Here is a 24,555-nt window from a genome sequence, read left to right on the forward strand (position 1 = left end):
AGTCTCTGCCCCAATTCAAAAGGTTTTCATTCAATAAAGGTTTGTGACATCTATAAAAAATAAGTGTGATACAAGATAAATTTAACAGAAGTAAAAGAAATATATTTCTTTTAAAGGCAATACTTTCAACTGGGAATATCATGTAAGGTAGCATGGAAGAAGTTCACTTAAGCTGAGACTTGAATAAGGAGAATTTCAATATATAAAGATGATTGTTCAGTAGTTTCAGTCTTCAGGATACTGGAATGGCTTGCAATTTCCTTCCCTAGCTCATTTTATGAATGAATAATTGAGGCAAACAGGGTTAAAGGACTAACCAACAATCACATAGTAAGTACTTCAGGTCTGATTTGAACTCATGAAGATGAGTCTTCCTGATTTGAAAACTAGTGCTCTATCAAACTAAACTACCTAGCTACCCTTAAAATAAAGTTATATTTGTTGTTGTTCACTTGTGTCTGACTCTTTGTGGCCCCATTTAGGGTTTTCTTGACAAGGATACTAACAAGTTTGCCATTTCTTTTCATGTTCATTTTACAGATGAGGAAAGTGAGATAAACTGCATTAAGTGACTGGCCCAGGGTCACAATGCTAGCATCTAGAGGCCAGATTTGAACTCATGAAGATGGATCTTTCTAACTCCTGGACACATTATCCAATGTGTCATCTACCTGCCTGAAGAAGGACATTTTCAGGAATTAGAGTATTACTTGAAAAGCATGCAGAGAAGGTTAAAAAGATGGCAGCTTCAGCAGTTCAGAAAACAGCTTGTAGTTCAATTTATGAGGAAAAGAAGTAGTATAAAATAAACTAAGAAAAGGAGTTGGAGGCAGATTATGCAAAATCTTAAATATTAACTCAAGGCATTTTATTTTATCCTACTAACAATAGAGGACCACAAGAGATTTTTAGGCAATTTGTAATGGGTGAGAAAGAGGGTGTCTGAATGTACTTGTTTGACATGATCAGAACTCGACTTCAGAAAAATTATTTTAGGCACTTTGAGAAAGAGATGAATTAGAAACTTGAGAGATGATCTCCAGGGATACCAATGGGACAAATATAGATGTACATAGATATAGGAGAAGTCCTCTAACCTTCCTCCTAAATAACAGTAAAGTAAAAACTGTTTTCTTTAATGTTAAAAGAAATTCTTAAAAACCCCTAAGCCTTAAAAGGAAGGTACTTATGTTTGCAGTTGATACTAGTAGTGAGTAAGGCTGTCAGAGTTGTGACATTCTAATCTAAGGCCTCTGATCAGAAGACCCTTACACACACACACACACACACACACACACACACACACACACACACTAAAATGAGAAAGACATACTGAGGTAATTCTCTCTGCTCTTGGTGGGAGAATGTATAGTCTAGAATCAATATACCTGCACTTTTTGAAAAGGAAGCAAATTAGGAATTTGAGGAGGGCAGTCCTTGCAGAATCAGAATCTATGTATCAATGAGTTCATTCAAATATCATCAGCTATCTGTTCCTTTTTTCTACTAATAGACCAACAACTCATATTAGTCAATTCACATACTAGAGAGCAAATTAGAAACTAACATTATCTAGACAGCATCACATGAGCAATCAATGAAGATTGAGAATAAGAGATGTAAGCAGCTGGCTCATAGGCTAGGAGACACTACCACCCCAAGTCCATTATCATCTCATGCATATGAATGTAGGCTGTTAAGATTCTCCAGTGTGTTCAACTATTTTTTAAATATCGTTTTCATTAATCTACACACTTTATCCCACTCCTGTTAATCTAAACACCCTTCTGTACTCCATTTTATCCTATGCTACCCTTTCCCTTCCTCTTTGTTTTCCATTAAACTACACACTTTGTTCTACTCCCATTAATACTGTAATGTAAAACTGTAAATACAGTTCTAAACTCCACTCATCCTATTCTCTCCCAGCATTATTTTTTTAGAGAGAGTGAGACAGATAGATGTATTGTTCCCTATGAAACCCATTTACAATGTGAGTAGGTTTTCAGAACTACCAGCCTTCCTCCACACTCTAATACCTCTGCATCAGTTTTTCTTATGTACCTCATTCATATAGCATAATTATTATTTTTTATCTTTCCTGGACAGTTTTGCTTTTTAGAGTCAGGTCAAACCCAGCTTGGCCCTAATCTTTTTATTTTCTTTAACTACCCAATTACTGATGTCAATCTTAAATATGTAGTTTACAATTCCAAGTTAAAACAAATTTGTCTTTGTTGAGTCATTTGAAATTAATCTTTGATGCTGTCTCTTATATGTTAAATTTTCTATTGAGTTTAGGTTTGGTTGAGGCAAAGTTCTAAAAAACTACGTTTTTGAATATGCTTTTTTTTAAAAATTCAATATTATGGCTAGTTTTGCTGCATGTATTTTTGGTCACAAACCTAGTTCTTTTGATTGCTGATATATATTATTCCAGGACTTGTGGTCTTTTATTGAGATTGCTGATAAATCCTGTACAATTTTAATTATAGCTTCAGAATATTTGAATTGTTTTTGGTTTGTTTTGCTTCTAGCAGAATTTTTTCTTTGATTGGGGGTTTCAAATTTTATCAATAATATCCCTGGGTTGTAAAAATAAAATTTGGGGTGACAATCAATGGATTTTTCTTTTTCTACTTTCCCCTCATGTTCTATCACACCAGGACAATTTTTGTTGATTATTTCCTATATTATTGCGTCAAGTTTCTTTTTTATATCATGGCTTTCAGGTAGTCCAATTATTCTTATGATTTTTCTTCTTGATCTCTTCTCCAGATCTTCAGATCTGATCTCCAGAACTGTTGTTTTTCTTACATTTTACATTATCTTCTATTATTTTTCATTTTTTAATATTTTGTTCTGCTATTTCTTGGTCTCATATCTCCACTGACTTTCCCTTGCCCAATTCTAATTTTCAAAGAATTATTTCTTTCTTTAATATTTTGTATCTCCTTTTCCAGTTGCTTGTTTTTTTTTTTTTCATAATCTTATTTGTCTTTCTTGGATGGTTCTTTTATTTTTTTTCTTAGTTTTTCCACAATCCCTCTTATTTAACTTTTGAAGTCTTTTTTTAATTCTTCTATAAATTCTTTCTAGACAGATAGCAATTAATATTACTCTTTGGGATAGAAGAAGCTTTTTTTTTTTACTTTATTATTCTCAAAAGATGAACCTCATCCTTCCCTATTCTCATAGTAAGCTTCTATGATTGGGTTCTTTCTTCTTTGACAATTAATTTTTTTCTAATGAAAACATCACTGTAAGCACCTATAATATTGGGGGAAGAGGGAAGGATGCTTTTGACTTCATGTCAGCTCTCCCCTCTGACCTGGAACCCTAAACCAAAACATCCACCTTCCTGCAAGGGCCCACAGCCAGCAGCATCCCCACCCCACTACTTCTGCAGTTATGGGATGTACTAGACCTTCTCATCCAGGGCTGGGTCTCTGCAGTACAGCCGGGCCTGGCCTTCCTAATCGGCAGCTGTTCTCTCAGTCTTCCTAGCCTCAGATCCTCTTTTCCCACACAGGGGAGGTGAAAGTTCCTGTAGTTTGGTCTGAGGCTATTTCTGAACCCCGCTAATCCCAGGGCTCCCTGCTTGTTGTTTCTGCAGAGCTAGCTTAAAGGTGTCTAAATTTCACAGGGTTAAACCCCAGTCATGGTATCTTTCTTTGGATTTTCTAGGATGGTTCCAGGAGGACCCCTATTCTTCCCCAGGTCTTCTTTGTTTTTCCCCAATTTGTAGCCATCCTAAAGCACAATTTTGTTTTGTTTGTGGGGGAATCTGGAGAGTTTAGAATTTTCTGACCTGCTCCACCATCTTCCCAGAATCCTCCTATCAGTATATTCAACTAGGACAGAATCAGAACACCTGGTATTCTATGAAGCTCATTCAGAAAATTTGCCCTATCTCCCTAAGAAAGTATTTTAATGATGAGCTTGACCAGGTATCTATTTACCATTTGGAATTACCACCTAGAATATGAGTGTAAAAAGATTCCTGTTGTCAATGAATATAAAGCCTACAAGAACTCCAAAGTAATAGCTAATATACTTTAAGGTCTACAGAGTAGTTTACATGGTATACATTATTTCATTCATTCCTCATATTAACACTGTGATTGTACCCATTTCATGGATGAAAAATCTGAGGTTAAATCCAGGATCATACCTAGTAAGTGTCTAAAACAATATTTGAACCTAGATTATGACATAATTATAGCTGTAGAAGGGAAAGGGACCTCAGAGATGACCTAAATTAATCCTTTCTTTTTACATTTAATGAAGGACATTAAGGGACTTGACAAAATCATGTAGTAAATAAATTGAAACAAGATTTGAATCCCAGTCTTCTGACTCTTTCCTCTGCACTCTGCTATCTTCCTGACACTGGTCACAAACCCATGATCCTTGAAAGTAGACTGCATATTTCCCCTACTCCTTGAACCTCAGGGAAACAGATAAAAGTGTTCATCAATCTCACATAAATTAACATTCAAGTTTTCTGCCTGGTCTGTAACAAGATACTATCTGATCTTAATACTGCTCTATTATTTGCATAAATTGAGAGGGAGGCAAAGAAGAGGAAGGAAAACAAAATTGAATATTATCCATTTGCATGATAATTCAAAAGAAAGAGGAAATACTCCAATTTTACAAAACAGCAAAAGTTAAAATTTTAGCAAAACAGAATTAATTTATTTTTTTATATTTTGTAAAAGAAAATTGAAGTTTATTGTTTGACTTCAGTATTGTCTCTCATGGTTTGTATTAGCTATATACATATGTAGATACATACGTGTGTGTGTGTGTGTGTGTTTGTTGTATACAGAGAAAGAGAGAGAGAAAGAACCATGTAACTACCAGTTGAAAATTGTGAAATGCAAAAAAATTCAATTACTCAAGATCACTGACCTCTCATTGTGAAGCTATGACCTGCGCTAGGTAAAAGAAAGTAATTTGAGAGATTCAGAATAACAAGGCAGAGATTTCATCACTAACTCAAACACTCAATTGATATATGAATTTTGACAAAGTATTCTTTGTGCCTATGGTCATATCACAAGTGATGGAAGGAATTGAGAATAAAAATGAGGATGACTGGCTCCCAAGGGGAGACTAATGATTAAATTATTGTAATTTCAAATGATTCAGTCTGCACATTGAGGGTATTTGCCAACATTTGAGACTAAGTGTTTTATGCCTTACTATAGGCATAAAGAATATTACTCCATCTTCTAAGTCTACATTGATAATATAGACGCTTCTTCTTGTTTTCTAATAAAGCCATCTGTTTTGTGATAATTGAGTGAGTCTGACATCTATTTTTATAAGCTATCTTAAAGCTCCATAAGTTGATGGAGGTCTTTTCAAGCAGACTAAGACAGCACATCTATTGTGTTGACTCAGTCCATGATAAAGCCATTGTTAAAAATGCAAGCAGTTTTCAAATGAAAAAATAAAAAAAGGAAAATCAATGCTCAGATGAAACAATTGTAATAATTCCAATGTGTTTGCTTAATTTAACATAATGATCTACTAATAAAAACCGGATGTGCAGGGACTAAATAACCTGATTGATAATTGTATAGCAACCATGAATTCTTCTCTGAGTTCAAAAGTGGTAGATAATAAAACTTGATCTTATGAATCATTTGTCCAGTGTAAAAAAAAATATCTTGTATCCACAAAACCATACCCCTCCAAATATTTGTTCAGTTCAATTCAATGGGTATTTTTAAAGTTCCAATTACATGCCAAGTTTTTGCATATATTGGACATTTAAAAATAAAACTGAAAACAGTCCCTGCTCTCAAAGAGCATATATTCTACTGGGGCAAATGACTAATATATAAATATAGATAGATAGATATAGAGAGAGAGAGAAAAGAACTCTGGAAAAGTACTTGAAACAAGGGTACTTACAACAAGGTGTTAACTCAGTGGAATTGAGATAATGATCCTCTAGTTCACATATATCTAGTATGATATAATCACTCTAGTTGGCATATACTCAGTATGCTGTAATGATGTAATTGTAATCTGGTATTTAAGGGCTGAGAGAACTGGGGACTGGGTCAGAGGGAACAGACTGTGAAGGATTCAGATTGTGCCAGACACAGCCTGTGAATAAAGACTTTAGACTCTATTCCTAACCATCCTTGCAGTGACTATCCTGCTGAGACCAAGGCTGTCCAGAGGACCTCCAGAAAGCTAGCCCGAATATTGCAGAGAGAGAAATATATTTGTGGAAAGAAGTTCTGGACCTCTACTAGCACTTGTAAACTCCTTATAAAGAAACCCCTCCCAATACAGATGGGCATATGGTCTGTGAATTATATAATCTGAGAAGTTTACATGAGATAGTGAGAAATTAAAGTACTTGTCCAAAATCACAAAGACAGTTTTGTGTTAAAAACAAGACTTGAATCCAGGTCTTTCTGACTCCTGACTATCTATACAATACATCATGCTGCCTCTGTAATAAAAATATATGCTAAATAATACAAGTAATTTCAAAAGAGAGTGCTAATAATTAGAGGGAAGAGAAGAAATGTGTCAGGAAAGGCCTCATAAAGACAATGCTTGAACTAGAGATAAAGAAGGAAAGCATTCCAGTTTTAGAGGACAGCTTACATAGAGGTACAGGGGCAGGAAATAGGCTGCCATGAAAGGATGTTAAGGACCATGCTTAAGTGCACTGTAAGGGGCAGGTCAATTCTCCGAGAGTCTCCACAGCTGTGAACATCTGAAGGATTTGCAAAGCAGCCTTTACTGACACAGGTGTTGCTTGTGGACTAGGAAAATAAATTGGAGGCTGAGGGAAGAGGAGAGAGGCCAGACAATGCAGTAGCCTCTCAGTGGAGAGGTCAAAGAACAGTAACTGCCTCTCAGTCTCCTTGAATCACCATCATCCTCTCACAAGAAGAAAAGATCTACCAGAGGTAAAGCAAAGTTACATATTGTGTTCCCAACAAAAGGGGAACATCCAGTAGGACATTTGGAAGAATATTTGAATAGAGTATATGAGAGTATAGAAAATAGAGAGCATACGAGGAGAAATAATGAGAAATAGAGGGAAAAGAAATGCATAGGTACTATTTGTGGTTATATGCCAGCAAGACTACTTGTAGTATAATCTACAGACACTAGAAAGTCACTGAAGCTTACAAGTTATTATTCTAGGAGTCACTTAAATACAAATTACAACATAATTTGCAAGCATTTTGCTTCATCTTTAGCAAGAAGAAGTAGAACAAAGGCATAAAGGAAAAAATGCCATACTTGAAGGTATCAGATCTAGGTACTAGTCTCTCCCTAATGGAGGGCCACTGGCTGTGTGACTGGTCAAGTCATTTCATATTTGTAAGCCTGATCAATGACTCTAGGGGTTTTCAAATCAAGGATGAATGACCAATTGTAATATCACTAAAAGGGATTCCTATGCAAACATATGTTGGACTGGATAGCTTCTGTGTTCCCTTCCAATTCTGAGAACCCATGAGTTGATATTATCTGTAAAATTAGGGTATGAGCACTTTACCCACTTCAAAACTGAGGGATGAGGGCCTTTCTAGCTCTAAAATATATCATATTTGGGGAATTCAAAATTGATAATACCTGGATTTTTCAATGTCTAAATAAATGCAATCCAAAATTTCAAAAGGGTTAGTGTAAGAAAGAAAACAGAAATTCAGAGGTCCTAAGTTTAAAATTTTCAGCTTTGCTCTTTTTTAGTTTTGTGAAACTAGGCTAGTCACAATCTCTCTGAATTTCAGTCTTCTCATCTTCAATATTATGTCACACAAGTATATGAGAAAAGTGCTTTGTAAACTTTCAATGCCCTACAGAAATGTGGTTTATTGTTTTTGTTCCATGATCAATTTCATAGGCAAAGGTACCTACCACCAACAAAGGCAGATCACCCTGATATACTTATACAGTTAATTTTTGTGAATTCCTGTTGTCAAAAACATTTTTTCTTTTTTTGGAAGTCAATCGTTGCAAGCTTAGGTAGCTCAGGATGGTTTTCAATAACAGTTGATGACCAGATTAATACTTATAGCATTTCCAATTTGGTAGGGTCTTTTTAATCAATAAAGACTAACAGAAGTCAATCCAACTGACAATGAATATGATTCCGTGTCTTTATTTGATAAACAAAAATGAGGTCAAATTTGTGTGTCAAATATTGCTATGAGGGGAAAAAAATCTGCTAGTACCAAAATTAGAATAGACTAATGAGAGAGAAGAGTTCTTTCACTGTTTCACTGTTTGCTATGTATGTGTGTGACTTTTTCAAAGTCAGATAATCATTGTGTGAAAGGTAAAAATACTATAATAGGTGTTATTCTTCTCAGTCTTTCACTTTAAGTTCAATATAATGTTACCAAAAAAAACCTGTAATTTTCAGAAAATTAAATCAATTCAAGAATGACTATAGATAAACATTTAATATTTAATTGTCTGAAGTGTTTTATTGACTCTCATTCTTGAAGTAAAATAATCCTTCCTTCTTAATGGATAAATACTTCACTGGTTTAAGTAGAAAAATCTCTTGATATTCAAAACTGATATAAATAAAGCAGAGACACTTTAAGAAATAGACATAGAATAAAATCTCCAAAATCTGAGAAATAATGCATTATATTTTTCAGTGGAATTTACAAATACTGATATTAAAGTTCTCTGCATAAGTGCTTTACCTACATATAAAATGAGATTTAATCAAATGAAATGACATGTAAAATGAACATGTACAGTATGTTGACAAAAGAGTATTCTTTTCAGGAAAAAAATGAATTTTTAATAAGCAAAGAAACTTTTAAAAAATCTGTGACACTAAAAGGATAGTTTGTTTCCCATAAATTCATTTATAGAACTGCTAAATACAAAAAAGCTTAATTCAATAGTACAATTGATGGTGATGGCTAGATCTACTGATAAAGTTCAAAAGATGCTTCCTGAATTGTATGCAAAGCACTTTCAAATCATTCCACTTGTAAAAACTCTGATGAGAATTGCCCATCTGTCTGAAGACCTTTGTGATCAATTAACTGAGAAACTAAAATCTTATTGTTCATTGTAAGTAGATGAGACAACAGATGTAGTTAAAGATGTTCATCTGATTACATACGTATGATATGTTGTTGAAGGTGCTATTAAGAAAAACCTGGTACTTTACAAACTTGTTGATGGTAATGTCACATCAAAAGAAATTTTCAAAGTAATTGATGAAAATTTTAAGTGAAAATGACTTAGGGAGGGAGAAGCATCGGACCCTACACTCTTCATTCTTTTCCCTTGGAGGTCTCATATACTTTCACTGCTACAACTATCCCCTCTAGGCAGATGATTCTTAATTTGCATAATAAATCATTGCCTCTCTCTTAAACTCCAATTCCACATTTCTGATTGCTAATTGAATATTCCCACTTCAATGTCACAGTAGATATCTCAAAAAAAAAAAAGTCTAAATTGAAACTTCATGTTTCAGTCTGTTTCTCTTCTGATCTTTTCCAGGTTCCAAACCTAGGAATCATCTTTCATGTTTTACTTCTTGTTAGTGTTTTCCCTCCATGGCTGTTCTACCCCATATCGAGCTATTTAATTCCTTAAAATCTCTAATATTTCTTCTTCCTTTTATTCAATCATACGATGGAAATTTTTAAAAATATAGATAATCTAGCTCAACCCTCTTATTTGATATATAATGAGACTGAGATTAAATAATTTGCCCAAGATCACACAAATTAAGAAAGCCCAGATTTTAGCAAGGCCCTCTGACTCCAATAACAGGATTTTTATCAGTGCATGGTATTACTTCTCATCTTGTAATTCCATATTTAATGTTAATAGATTCATAGGACACATACTATAAGAGCTTCTAATGATTCTCACTTACATGTAATTAGTTGTTCGTTTTTTTTTTTTTTTATTAATTCATGCCTGGACTTTCATAATCACCTTCCAGCTCTTCCTTTTCAAAACATCTTGAACATTGCCAATATTAAACTTTGTAAGAGAACTGGAAGGTTTCATAGTTTTCAGGGCAATCATTTCTCCTTCATGGTATAGACTATCTCTATGTTTTTGTATAATCTTTGCATAAAATTTTCCAAATTTTTTTTCCAAATTTATTTTATTTGAAGAAATAGAATAAGCAAATAAGCAAAAAGAAAAATGGAAAATACAAAACAAAATGAAATAAAACAAAAGAGAACAGTATCATGTGCCCAGCAGAAGGGAGGATTCAAAATATGCAACAAAGGGGGAGGAGGTGTGGGTGTGTGTAGAAGCTTTCCCTGAGTTCTGCTACCTTTTTTGCTTTTTATCTTGAGAGTCTTTGATTTTCATTTGGATAAGGATAATTACCCCAAAGTGGAATGAACTACCTTGGCAATCAGAAAGTGACCTAATCCTGGAGATCTTAAAGCAAGGGATGATAACTGCTTGTCAAGAATACTGCTGGAAGAATTTTTGTTCCATATAGTATGGATAACTTGAGATTCAATGACAGCTTCATTTCTACTAATTCCTTCAACAATAAAAACAAAATCTGCTTTATACTTTATAGCTAAAACAATTCTCCCTATGAAATGGGTACAAAACTTTGATCTTTGGTAGTCTCAATCTCATTTGAATTTGGTTCCATTTTGGTTATCATCTATTTTAAAGTTCACATATAGATCTTGTGATAGATGACCTTTGGCCCAAAGGGGAAAAAATAGTATCATCTATAAGATCATATTGGTGAGCTACTTCATTAGGATGTTAAGAATAACTTTAAAAATGTATTTTTACTGTATATACATTGAGACTTCTTCAGAGTTTTAGTTATTCGATGATCATTTTAGACACTAATTCTTTGGGGGTGCCAAAGTATTCTTCTTAGTGACATATAAATAGGCTAAGTGAGTTAAAAAGACTATAATAAACCTTTAGAATTATCAGACCTTAGATTATTTGATTTCTTCATTTTACAAATAAAGAAGGTAAGATGAAATTGTTTGGTTAATGTTACACAGCTGGTCAATAGTAGAGTCAAAACTTGAATCCTAGACTAGAGACTTTTGATTTGATATGATCCAGCTACTTCAGAACACTAAAATGACATTCCTCCTAAATTTTCTCTTCTGGCCAAAAATGCAACTCTTCAGTCTACCACATTTATTAAGTAATTACTATGTGTCAGGCCCTGTGGGTCATAAGAACAAAAATGAAACAACTCCTGACTTCAAATGACTTACTTTCAATGAGAAAATATAAATTCATAAAAGTGAAACAAAATATTTTAAAATCAAATTTTACTGCTCTTGATATGACACCATGAACTTGCTATGATATGGTATATCTGGATTTCAATAAGAAATTGTCACCAGAGACTGACAATCTTGTGAAGAAGAGATGTATATGGATGGGTTTAGAACTGCTTGATCAAATCCAAAAATTGTATTGATATGAAACTATAATATCTATATTGGCATAGCATAAAATTCTATCCCTGTCAACATTATGTTCAAAAATTATCAAATGCTTTGATAATCAATTAATCAAATTTTGGAAGATTTGGGGAGGGAGATGATATCATAGAAATAAGTTGGATTCAAAAGAGCTTGATAAACTGATGGAAGCAATAAATGTAGTGTTTTATTTTGTCTTTAATTAGACAAATCACAAAGTGGCTGGTATGAAGTTCTTTTTTTTTTTTTTTTTTCCCTGAGGCAATTGGGGTTAAATGACTTGCCCAGGGTCATACCTAAGAAGTGTTAAATGTCTGAAGCCAAATTTGAACTCAGATCCTCCTGACTTCAGGGCTGGTGCTCTATCCACTATGCCATCTAGCTGCCCCTAATGAAATTCTTTTTAAAAAAGACCAAGAGAGGCAAATGTGTTTCAAACTCACTATCAATTCTTAGAGGAAAATAACTGTCAATCAAGAAATCGAGCATTTTAGTGGGGGGAGGAAGGAAGGAAAAGAGAGAAGGAAGGATGGAAAGAGAGAGAGAAAAGGAGATGGAAGACAGTAGAAAGAGAGTGGATGAGAGAAGGAGATGGGGTGAGAGAGAACTAGCTGCTGCTACATGACTCTTGATCAGAACATATGAATCACATACTTTTGAATGGATACCAACAAGCTTGTTAACTTCCCCATTTCCTTCCCCTTTGTTACTGATCAATCTTCTCTTTCTATTGTACAGTTTCTTGATATTTTTACTTCATTTCAAAGTTCTTCATCTAGCAGGGCAAGAAAGTCAATAGCTGAAATAGCAAGACACCTTGAGACAGACTCAGGAGATAGCATGTACTAACTCAACAGGATCTCTCTTCAGATCCTAATAAGAGACAACACAGCACTATGAATCCTAAAGCTTAAGAAACAGCAATACCTCCATCCTACATGCTCATCTTTTATCTTAACCCTTTCAAAAACCATTTTGATTAGTATTCCTTATGGAGAATGGGCTGTCCATACTCATGACAAATAACCACCAATTAACTGCTACTGATGGTCAAATAAGCCTAAGAAAAGCAGTGTTCTTCCCTGGTTCATCCAAACAACTGCATCTACTTCTAGTTTATTAAATGGCTTAATATTAAAAACTATTATTTTCATTAAGGGAAATCATTAAGAAGATGCATTACTATTTTCATTACTAATGTACCCTAAGGCCCATTAGACCTTTCCATCTGACTTGTAGCTAAAATCTCCTATATGTGTTATCACTCCTTATTTGAGTTAATTCTGGAAGCTTCTCAAAAAGCAAAGATTATCTTGCTTTTCCATTTCTTTCTCCAGTAATTATCCCATTATTTTTCACATATCAAAATGGTTTTTCGTTCAAGATTTTTCATTCAAAGGGGACTAGGACAATGTAGAGGTTAAAGACAAAGTTGTGCAATGATAAGTTAAGGGGGCCTAAGTATATTTAGCTTAGAGAAAAAAAAAATAATTCTAAATTCTCACAAACTGTCCCTTCAATAATGCCCATGTCCAGATTACAGGATCCCTGAGGGCAGACTCTTTCATTAGTACCTGTGTATCCCTAGTCTGGAGCACATTACCTAGTAAATAGTAGGCATTTCATAAATGTTAAATTTGTCTATTTGAAAAAAATAGTCCAATTTAATTACATGATTGCTATATTCAGACATTTAAAGGAGTAGCATATGGAGACTAATTCTCTAAACCATGGAACTAGGCCCAAGGGATGAAATTTACACGGAAATAAATTTTAGCTCAGCACAATGAAAATATTCCCAACAATTAAGTTCTAAAAGTGTAATAAGCTTCCACAGTAAATAGTGAATGCTTCACTACTAATGGTCTACAAATAGACTTCAGATAACCATTTGCTGAGGATGCTATAAACAGCATCCTAATTGTAACAACATAGAACTAACTGAATTAAGTTCCTTTGATAAAGTTTAATAAAATACCTAACTTATATACAAAATAATTCATAAGATTGTCATGGAAATTATGTAATGTAATTACATATATAAATTGTCATCAGGGAAATATGTGACAGTATAATAAAGACCTGAGCATATATCCTCTGTAGAAGATCTGCAAAAAGTGCTACTACTGGGCTTATACCCCAAAGAGATACTAAAGAAGGGAAAGGGACCTGTATGTGCCAAAATGTTTGTGGCAGCCCTGTTTGTAGTGGCTAGAAACTGGAAAATGAATAGGATGCCCATCAATTGGAGAATGGTTGGGTAAATTGTGGTATATGAATGTTATGGAATATTATTGTTCTGTAAGAAGTGACCAGCAGGATGAATAGAGGCTTGGAGAGACTTACATGAACTGATGCTGAGTGAAATGAGCAGAGATCATTGTATACTTCAACAATGATACTGTATGAAGATGTAATCTGATGGAAGTGGATTTCTTTGACAAAGACACCTAACTTGGTTTCAATTGATCAATGATGGACAGAAGCAACTACACCCAAAGAAAAAAACACTGGGAAATGAATGTAAACTGTTTGCATTTTTGTTTTTCTTCCCGGGTTATTTCTACCTTCTGAATCCAATTCTCTTTGTGCAATAAGAACTGTTTGGTTCTGCACACATATTGTATCTAGGATATACTGCAACATATTTAACATATATAGGACTGCTTGCCATCTAGGGGAGGGGGTAGAGGGAGAGAGGGGAAAAATTGGAACAGAAGTGAGTGCAAGGGATAATGTTGTAGAAAATTACCCTGGCATGTGTTCTGTCAATAAAAAGTTATTATAATAACAAAAAAAATAACCAAAATGAAAAAAAATCTGCAAAAAGTTATGGACAAAAGTTATTAGGATATGAAGTCATGGATAAGTTACAATTTGTATCACTAATTTCCATCAATGAGATCAGATTCAGAGAGAAGAATGTATGTGAAAGTACTTGGTACACCAAAAAATTCTTCATGATTTATCTATATTACTTTACAAAATTGAATAAGGTCAATTTCTAGTTTAAAAAAAAAATCTGGAGTAAGGGATTATAAAGCAATTTAAATTTGGCCTTTTCCAATGCCTCATTAGGACATGGAAAGAGCCTAAGAGTTTCAGAGTCTCAAAGGCTTACCCAGTAAGAACCACCTCTGATAGGTCCAACAAGTTGTAAAGTCTTAACGTACCATATATCTGTTGTCCAAAGCAAAGTCTAGACTTATTTCATCAAAGGTCATTAGTGAATCTTGGATTTGAAATGGGCCTTGGAGGTTAGCTTATGCAATTCATATCTGAACAGAAGTTGACAAATTTTTTTTTTTTTTTAGGAGCTGATAGATTTCTTTAGTCACAGACATTCACAAAGACCAAGAGAGGGAAATAAAGGCAAGTATACAAAGCCAAATACTTATAGAATTTTGAGGACCTTTATCAGGAAAGAGCATCAGAAAATTAGAATAGAGGAGTTCTAATATGAATCAATTGAAACATATTCCATGCAAATAAAATTGCAGATTACTGTCTTAAACTGTAAACACCAAATATGTACAAAATTCTGCCATCTCCTTCTAAAAATAAATTAGCAGGGGAGGCAGAACCAAGATGACCAAAACAGGCACTCACCCAACCTCTCCCCTACATTACTCCAAATTCCTTTAAATAATTACTCTAAACACATTTTAGAACATCAGAATACCCCCCCTCCCAAAGTTAGAGTAGAAGAACACTTTCTAGCCAAAGGCAACTTAGAAGATCAGCTGCAAATGTCTGTGATACTAGAGTGAGAGTCCAGTGCAGTCCTGGTGTGGACCAATTCAGCACGGTTCAGCTCCAGTCCAACCTCTGAATCAATAGCAGTATCAGCAACTTATAGACCTCTCAGCCCAGAGATACCAAAAGGATTTGGAAGGTCAGCAAAAGGGTTCTATGGAACTCCAGTGGGAGCCTCCTGGGCAATCCCAGCACAGGCTCAAACCCAGCATTAGTAAGACACTGAATCAGCAGCAGTGCTAGAGGCTTCTGGACCTCTCAGCCCAAAGACATCAAAGACTTAGAAGGTCAGCAGAAGGAGTCTATGGAACCAGGGCAGGAACCTATCTGTTAAAACCCAGCACAGGTTTGAACTGAGCATCAGTGAGAGGGAATCTCTGAATCAGTAGCAATGCTGCAAGCTTCTGGACCTCTCAGCCTGGGGATAACAGGGAGGACTCGGAGAGTTTGTGATAGCAGGGTAGGAGTCCAGTGTGCAGTCCCAGCAAGAGCCAGACTGGTGCAGCCCCAGCTCCAACCCCAGCAGCCCCAGTCAGCATAGCAGGAGTCTGTTGTTTTAGCACTCTAGATCTTACAGCTTTACTGGAATGGGGATATTTCTAACAGCTCCAGGGCAGAAAAGAGTACTTGTGGTCAGATTCCTAGAAGGATTCTGAAAATAACTGCACAAAACCCCTAAAACTTGGAACAGTGCATCTTCCACCCTGGAAACAGAGCCCTACTTTAACAAAGAGTTAAAAGTTGAGTGATAACCTAGGAAAATGAGCAGACAACAGAAAAAGTTTGACCGTTGAATTGATTCTGACTATGATTATTATGGTGACAAGGAAGATCAAAATATGCATAACGTAACAAAGTCAAAGTTTCTACGTCCAAAACCTCCAAGAAAAATAAGAATTGGACTCAAGCTATAGAGGAGTTCAAAAGGGATTTTGATAATCAAGTAAGAGAAATAGAGGAAAAGTTAGGGGGGAAAAAAAATAGAGTGGTTCAAAGGGAAATGCAAAAAGCTAATAAAAAGAATGCCTTAAAAAGCAAACGGCCAATTGGGAAAGGAGGTACTAAAGCTCACTGAGGAAAATAATTCCTTAAAAAATAGGTTGAGCAAATGGAAGTTAACTTCTTTATGAGAAATCAAGATATACAATAAAGCGAAGCAAAAAAATGAAAAAATAGAAAAAAAAAAATGTGAAATATTTCATTGGAAAAACAACTGATCTGGAAAATAAATCCAGGAGAGATGATTTTAAAATTATTGATCTACCTGAAAGTCATGATCAAAGAAAAAGGTCTGGACATCATCTTTCAAGAAATTATCAAGGGAAATTGCCCTGATATTCTAGAACCATAAAGTAAAATAAAAATTGAAAGAATCCACTCATTAATTCCTGAAAAAGATCTCAAAATGAAAACTTTGAGAAATATTATACCAAATTCCAGAACACCTAGGTCAAGGAGAAAATACTGTAAGCATCCAAAAAGAAAAACCATTTAACTATAGGAGAGCCATAGTCAGGATGACCCAAGATTTAGAACCTTCTGTATTAAAGAACTAGAGAGCTTGGAATATGATATTCCGGAGATAAATGGAACTAGAATTATGACCAAGAATTACCTACCCAGCAAAACTAAGTATAATCCTTCAGAGGAAACGGTAGTCACTCAATGAAATGGCATTTTCAAACATTTGTGATGAAAAAATCAGAGCTGAATGGAAATTCTGATTTCAAATACAGGACTCTGGAGAATCATAAGGAGATAATCAGGAAAGTGATATCATAAGGAACGTAATGAGGTTTATATGTTTACATTCCTACTTGGGAAGATGATACCTGTAACTCATTAAAACTCTCTCATTATGGCAGTCAAAAGGAGTATATATATATATATATATATATATATATATATATATATATGCATATATATGTATATAGAGAGAGACAGACAGACAGAGGGCAAAGGTGTGAATTAAATAGGAAGGGATATTGTCTTTTTTTTAATGATGAAATTAAGGGATGAGAGAGGAATGTACTGGGAGAAAGGGAAGGGAAGAAATGGAATGGTGTAAATTATCTGCCATAAAAAAGAGACAAGAAAAAAAAAACTTTTACAGTGGAGGGGAAGAGGGGAATGAGAGGAAGAGTGAATAAATCTTACTCTTAGCAGAATTGGCTCAAAAAGGAAATAATGTACATATACTTTATGGGTATCAAAATCTCTTACACTAAAGGAAAATAGGAGAGGAATGGGATATGAGAAAGGAGTAGGATGATAAAAGAGAGGGCATATTGGGGAAAGGAATGGCCAGTACCAAAACATTTTTGTGGAGGGACAGAGTGAAAGGAAAGAGTGAATAAACCAGGGGGAGGGAGGAGGGCAGGGCACAAGTTGAATATTGTTAACAATAGTAATTGTAAAAAAATTTTTGAAGCAAGTTTCTGTGATAAGGCCTAATTTCTCAAACATAGAGGGAAATGAGTCAAATTTATTAAAAAAAAAAAAAAACCATGCCCCAATTAATAAATGATTAAAAGATAAGATCTTTTATAGCCAAAGGGCTATAAATTCATGCATATCCTTTGATATAGCAACACTACTACTATGTATGAATACCAAAAGATTCAAAAAAGTGAAAATGACCTATATATACAAAAAAAAATTCATAATAGCTCTCAGGACCAAAAAAAAAGGAAATTGAGGTGATGCTTGTCAATTGAGGAGTAGCTTGTGATGGAATATTATTGTTCTATGAAAAATAGTGAGCATGATGCTCTCAGGGAAAAAAAAAAAACCTGGAAAGTCCTCCATGAACTCAAGCCAAGTAAAATGTACTATATACAAAGTAAAAGCAATATTCTGGGATGACCAGCTATAAATGACTTTTCAATTCTCCATGATTATCATCCATGACTACTTTAAAGCACTTATGATGAAAAATCCTGTCTATACCCAAAGAAGTAACTGATTGTATCTGAACACAGATTGAAGCATTATCACTTTCACTTTCTCTCTCTCTCTCTCTCTCTCTCTCTCTCTCTCTCTCTCTCTCTCCCTCTCTCTCTCTCTCTCCCTCTCTCTCCCTTTTTTTTCCTAACAATTTTTCTTGAGGGTTTTTATTTTCATTATGGCAAGAGCTCTATGTTTTCTTCTAAAACTTGACTTTTATGGAAATGTTTTGCATACCTTCACATGTGGTTTCTTAATTGTGGGTGGGCATAAGGGAGAGAATCCTGAACTCAAAAATTTTAAAAACAAATGTAAAAAAATTTGTTTTGAATGTAACTGGGGAAAATATTAAATGAATAAAATTAAAAACAAAAAATAAAATCTAACTCTTTCTAAATGGTTGAAAAGAAAAAAAAACTTCATAAAAAATAACATCTATTATCCCTATCAAAAAAATATAAAAATTCTGAGCCATGCTTTGAAAATTCTGATAAAAGCCCTTCTAGTAGTAAAAAAAAAATAAAAAGAATAATAACATTAATTAATTTTCTTGAAGCACCAGAAAATTATAGCAGAGGTACTTAACTTGTGATCCATACATTCTAGGGGATCATTGGACTTGAATGGGTGAAGAAAATCATATTTTCATTTTCATTAACCTCTCAAAAAAATTCAATGATACATTCAATTATTTAAAAACATCATTCTGAGCAGTGATGTATAGACTTCACTGGACTGTCAAAGGAGTTCATGAAACACACAAACAAGTTAAAATTTTTCATTTTATAATATGGAATTAGTGGAATATGTCTTATACAATATGTTTTTATTATTCTGTCAAAATCTCTTTTAAACTGCATAATATATATAACCTTGGAAATATATACTTAAGAATAAGGAAAATGTCAGAGAGACTAAAAGTTAAAAAAAATCTTATTTAATAGTTAAAGAAATTGGTCCCAAATTATTCTTATGCAGAAACCATTCAAAGCAGCAGATCCCAGCAGGACTAGCTTCAAAAACAATGATCCATCATCACAGCAATCTCCCAGCATCCACACATCCTAACAAAGTTGTTAACCCCCAGGATATATTTAATCAAATGTTATTCCATTGTGCAGAGTCCAATGTTTTGGCAAGTGCCCCCTTTTCAGATAAAGATTGCAGCTATTTAAACACAGCCCCAAGTAAGCTAAGAAAAATACACCACCTCACTGAACTGATGTCACAAGGTGTGAAAGCCTTCTGGTTCTCATTTTAGAGATGTGCTGTAGCAACAATAGGGAGAAAATATTTTAAAATGCTACTTTTATTGAACATGATTTAACTCCTTCTGCACTAACCTTTGCAAAGGAGCTAGGGAAACAATGTGTTTACTTATGCGTGTTTGTGTGTGTATTGAATGTATATATGTATATAGAAGTATATACATAAAATAGATGCATATATTTATGAAACAGAGATATGTTTATGTAATCATTCAAGAGTCATTTCATTAAGTATCTGGTGTATCACATAGGAAGGCAGTCAATATGTATTAAGCCATCACCATGTGCTAATCACAGTTCATAAAAAAATAACATCAATTATCCCTATCAAATAAATATAAAAAATTTAGCATTTACATACAAAAAAAGAGTAAAAATAGACCATCAAGAAACTTTGGTGGCTACCTCTGCAATAGGTGTTTGGGGAGGTACAAAGTTTAGATAAGACAAATGTTGTGCCTTCAAAGGACTTACTGGACATTAGGATGATAAAGGACACATATAAATCTAATATGGTATCCAGAATACTATAGGAAGAGTATTAGAAGAGTTATAAAATAAAGTGTTATGCTGAGGGTGAGGGAAGGCTTTATGGAGAAGATGGCACTTGAGTTGATGGCACTTTAAAAAATGGATAAAATTTCAATTGGGGGAGGAAGGGGATGAGCTCTAAGAAACAAAGGAACTAGGAAAACAGAGTTTTTTGGTAAAGATAATAGTTCCATGTGGCTAAAGCGTAAACTACACAAAAAAGGATAACATGAGAAGAGACTGAAAGAGTAGGAATCAGAATATTAAAGCCCTTGAATATAAATAAAAGGAATTTTCTTGGAACTACTGAAGATTTCACAATAGACTATTGACATGACTAGATTTAAGCAAAAAGGACATGATTCTGGAGGTAACTATGTGGTACAATGGGTAGAATATTAAACCTAGAGTCAGGAAGACTTGAGTTCAAAGTTGGCCATAAAGATCTACTAGGTGTGTAACCCTAGTAAAGTCATATGCTTGCCTCAATTTCTTCATCTATTAAGTAAGCTGGAGAAGGAAATGGCCAAACACTCCAATATCTTTGCCATGAAAACCCCAGATGGGGTCATGAAGAGTTGGACTCCACTGAAAACAACTAAGCAACAACAACAAATAGGATTCTAGCTGTATATGAAAAATAGATTCAAAGGAGATGAAAGTAAAATGCATCTGCAAAACTGTTTCCAATTATGACTATTCTTCCAATCCAATAAATATTTATGAAATGCCTATTATATTCAACAACAAACATTTATTAAACTCCTACTATCTGCCTGGCATTGTCTTAGGCTCTGAGAATATAAAGACAAAATAAAAACTGGTTCTGGTTCTTTCCCTCAAGAAACCTGAAGGCAACAACCTATAAATAAGCATATATGCATATGAAAATTCATATATGTGTGTATATATATATATATATATGTATAAATATATGGGCACATATATAAATACATAAATATATGTGTGTATATATACATATATGTATATATAAATATATATATGTGTGTGTGTATATAAATATATATATACAGTCATTTTTTTTAGGAATCATAATTCTTATCTTCCTATCACTCCTGTCCTAAGGTTATCTAAAAGTAAATTATTCAGCTTCCTTACCTATTTAGATTTTTGAAAACCAATGTATCTATCAACTCTAATTATAATTAAACCATTTAATAACATAATAATAAACTAAATAGAAACCACTTTCTTCACAAATATGGATGGATAATCATTAACAACATAATATTCTCCATTAAATGTTGATGCATTATTTACTCACCTTTTCAATAACCTTATTAATCACTGGAGTGTTGGGTGTGTACAATATCTTCCCATGCAATAAAGGCTTTAGGAAAGCCCACACTAAGGCTCCATTTGGGGACTGTAAAATCTCCTGATACAGCTTCAGGCAAAATGGAGCTGTTTTAATGAAAAAAGAAGCCATTAATTAAAAACAATTCTTAACAACTGAAGAAGCACTCGATATTAACAATAATTCATTTCAAAAGACAACAAAATATTGATGCCTTAAATTGTTTCATACCATAGCTTCCGACTTCACTATTATTAGACCAAACAACTAATCAAAAGGGAACTCCAAGCTCATTTTAGCTATTTGGTGAAGATGAAAAGTAGAACCCTCAATGGATACATGAAAACATGCCATTATCCAAGTACAGAAATGTGCAATGAGACATAAAGTTTATAGGAGTAGATATAAATTAATTGAATTTGTAAATTAATGAGTTACTATTATATTAGCATGGTAAAATGGGAAAAACCCTGAACCTCAAGTCCAGAGACCTGAATGCAAATCTCACCTCAGATAATTAATAGCTACATGATCTTATACAATTCACTTAAAACTCTCTCAATCTATTCTATAAAATGGAGACATTAATGTCTGAAGTAACTACTACCTGGGGTTGTCATGAGGATTAATTGAGATAGAAGATGTATTGTACTTGGAAACTTAAAGTATTACACAAATGTGAGTTTTTATTATTAACCTGATTCTCTACCCAGGCTTTTCTTCCATTCCAAGTTAGTATGAACTAGGCTTTTAACCTCTCTTTTTGTCATGGATCTTTTTGTCACTCTGGTGAAGCCAATGGATCTTTATAGAAAATAATATTTTTAGTTGCATGGAGCTAAAAAGGTGGCCCAGGGTATAGAGTATTGGGACTGAATCAGGAAGACCTGAATTCAAATCCAGTTTCTGACACTTCCTACATGTTGCTTAACCTCTGTTTGCCTTAGTTTCCTCATCTGTAAAATGGAGGTAATAATAGCACCTATCTTTAAGTATTGTAACAATTAAATGGGGTAATAATTGTAAAAAATAAAAAAAAAAAACTTAGCATCCAATAAGTACTATATAAATGTTAGCTACTATTATAGGATTGAAACAGTTATTAAAGGGTTGGTTTTTTTTTTGGGGGGGGGCTCATGAATTCTGAGTTAGAAGCCCCTGGTATATATAAGATTTTATCTGAAAAATCAATGATGACTGAGTTCTGAGAGTGATCAACTTATTTGCAAAGCTAACAATTGCTAATAGATAATGTCTGTCTATGACCTCTCAGAAACCAGAGATCTGGCATTTTTTTATAATGAACAAAGAGGAACACCACATATTACAGAATTTTAAATGACATAGGCATTGTAATTTTAAATATGTATAAGCATTACAAACTTTCCAGCACATCCTGGAATGTTTTCATGGCTTGGCCATTTCTGGTAAAGGGAGACAGGGAAAGAGGAACACTTCTGGTAATGCAGAACTCTGTGGTTAGAATATTCCTTTAGCAAGATGTGCAAATATATCCTGTGTGTGCATATCTATATATTAGCTTCCATCACTCTAATTTCCCCACAATCAAATGTATAGGGAAAGTCTCTTAATATGACTTATAGTCAAGCAAAGCTAAACTTAAAAATGGGGGGAATCACAAAGTGGAGCTTTATCTGATTATTATAGTTCCATTACAGTATAATCTTCTGTTACCAATGTAACTTATTTCAATAATTAATAGATCTGCAGTTCCATATGCAATTATCTTTTTTTAATCATGCTGTGTTGTAGAAATGTTTACCTTATTCCATAAATTAAAAATAAATAAATGGGGGGATGGAATTGAAGCTTCTATTTTATTTTGGTCTAGAGAGATACACTGCAATATATCTGTTCTTTATTTTATTCTTACCATGACCTACTTTTGCTGAAAAATTGTATCACCCGATGCTCAACTTATTTGGTTTAGTCCTTAGGAAATAGACATATACATATTGAAACTGATTTTCAGCTTGATGTAGAGATGACCCTGAATTCTCAAAAACTGTCTATGATTCTAGGAGGACATATCAAGGGCTTTCAAGTTCACATTAAAAAAAAAAAAAACTGACAACACATGTTGGTCTTACTTGAATTTTTGGGAATGTTGAATTTTGTCTTGTCATCCTCCAAAAGATCATTCACTCTGGGCAAATTAATGAACATATTAGAGTTGCTAAGGAAAGATGCTTCTTCTTTACAAACCATCTTCATCACAGATTGGAGAGATCCAAAGGTTGAACTTCGAGACTGGAAATCTTGTGGAAACTAGAAAAACAAACTGAATGAGGGTAAGAAAAAAAGGCTTGCTTTCAACAAGCCTTTCCAAAAATGTCTAAGATTATGAACCTTCCTGCTTCTAAACAAGTCCAATACCGAAAAGACAGGATATGGAAGTCAAGTTATCATCTTCTTTTTTATTTTTATGTTAACATAAAAAAAATTATGATATCTTGAAAGTCCAAAAAATGCTGTATACTACAAATGCATCTTTTATTACCATACATAACATCTCTTAGCTCTCTACCTTTTCACAAGTGATTCCCCTTGTTCATAAAGTTCTTTTTCTTTACTTCTGCCCATAGAATCTCTAACATTTTCTTAAGCTCAGCTCATGTGCCACTTCTTACATGAGATCTTTCAGGGCTTACCTTGTCCTGAAATTATTCAGTATTTAATTTTTATATATGTTTCAATATTTGCCTGTATGAATGTCGTATGCCCTCACAGAGTATGAGATCCTTAAAGTTAGGACCCTTTTCACTTTTCTCTTTGTTGCACCAGAACCTTATACATAGTAGACATAGTTTTTTTCTAATCTTCCCAGATCAAAGAATGTCGAAATAGGTAAGACTAGAAAGGTTTAAATGTAGCCAAACTGTGGAGGGTGGTCTAAAACAAGCAAGCAATCAACAAACTTTTATTTAGCAAGTGTTCTTTCAAAGTCTTAGAGAGGTGTCCATGGGTACTGAGAATTTAAGTGATATGCCCATGGACATGGCTAGTATGTGTCAGAAGTAGAACTAGAGCTCATACCTTGACCCCAGGGCTATTACCAGTCTGCTTCTCAGCATATCATTATTTGAAATAAATGAGAATTTCAAACATTGACTATATATGAAAAAACTTCATTCTAGATTATGTGATGATCAACTGTGATGGACATGGCTTTTTTGAACAATGAGGTGATTCAGGCCTGTTCCAATGGTCTTGTGATAGAAAGAGCCATCTGCATCCAGAGAGAGAGGTC

General features: G+C 34.0%; 1 protein-coding gene across 1 annotated transcript in view; it reads right to left on the minus strand.

The window, feature by feature from the left end:
• The window catches only part of ABCA13 (ATP binding cassette subfamily A member 13), a 504,928-nt gene that overhangs the window by 311,879 nt on the left and 168,494 nt on the right, over positions 1-24,555 (minus strand). The window contains exons 26-27 of the mRNA XM_031957225.1: positions 23,396-23,573; positions 21,252-21,391 (exon numbers count right to left, since the gene is read on the minus strand). Coding sequence (XP_031813085.1) covers positions 21,252-21,391; positions 23,396-23,573 — 318 coding nt within the window. The remainder of the gene's footprint in view (positions 1-21,251; positions 21,392-23,395; positions 23,574-24,555) is intronic.

The sequence above is a fragment of the Sarcophilus harrisii genome, chromosome 1 (genome assembly GCF_902635505.1).
Source record: "Sarcophilus harrisii chromosome 1, mSarHar1.11, whole genome shotgun sequence".
NCBI classification, from domain to species: Eukaryota; Metazoa; Chordata; class Mammalia; order Dasyuromorphia; family Dasyuridae; genus Sarcophilus; species Sarcophilus harrisii.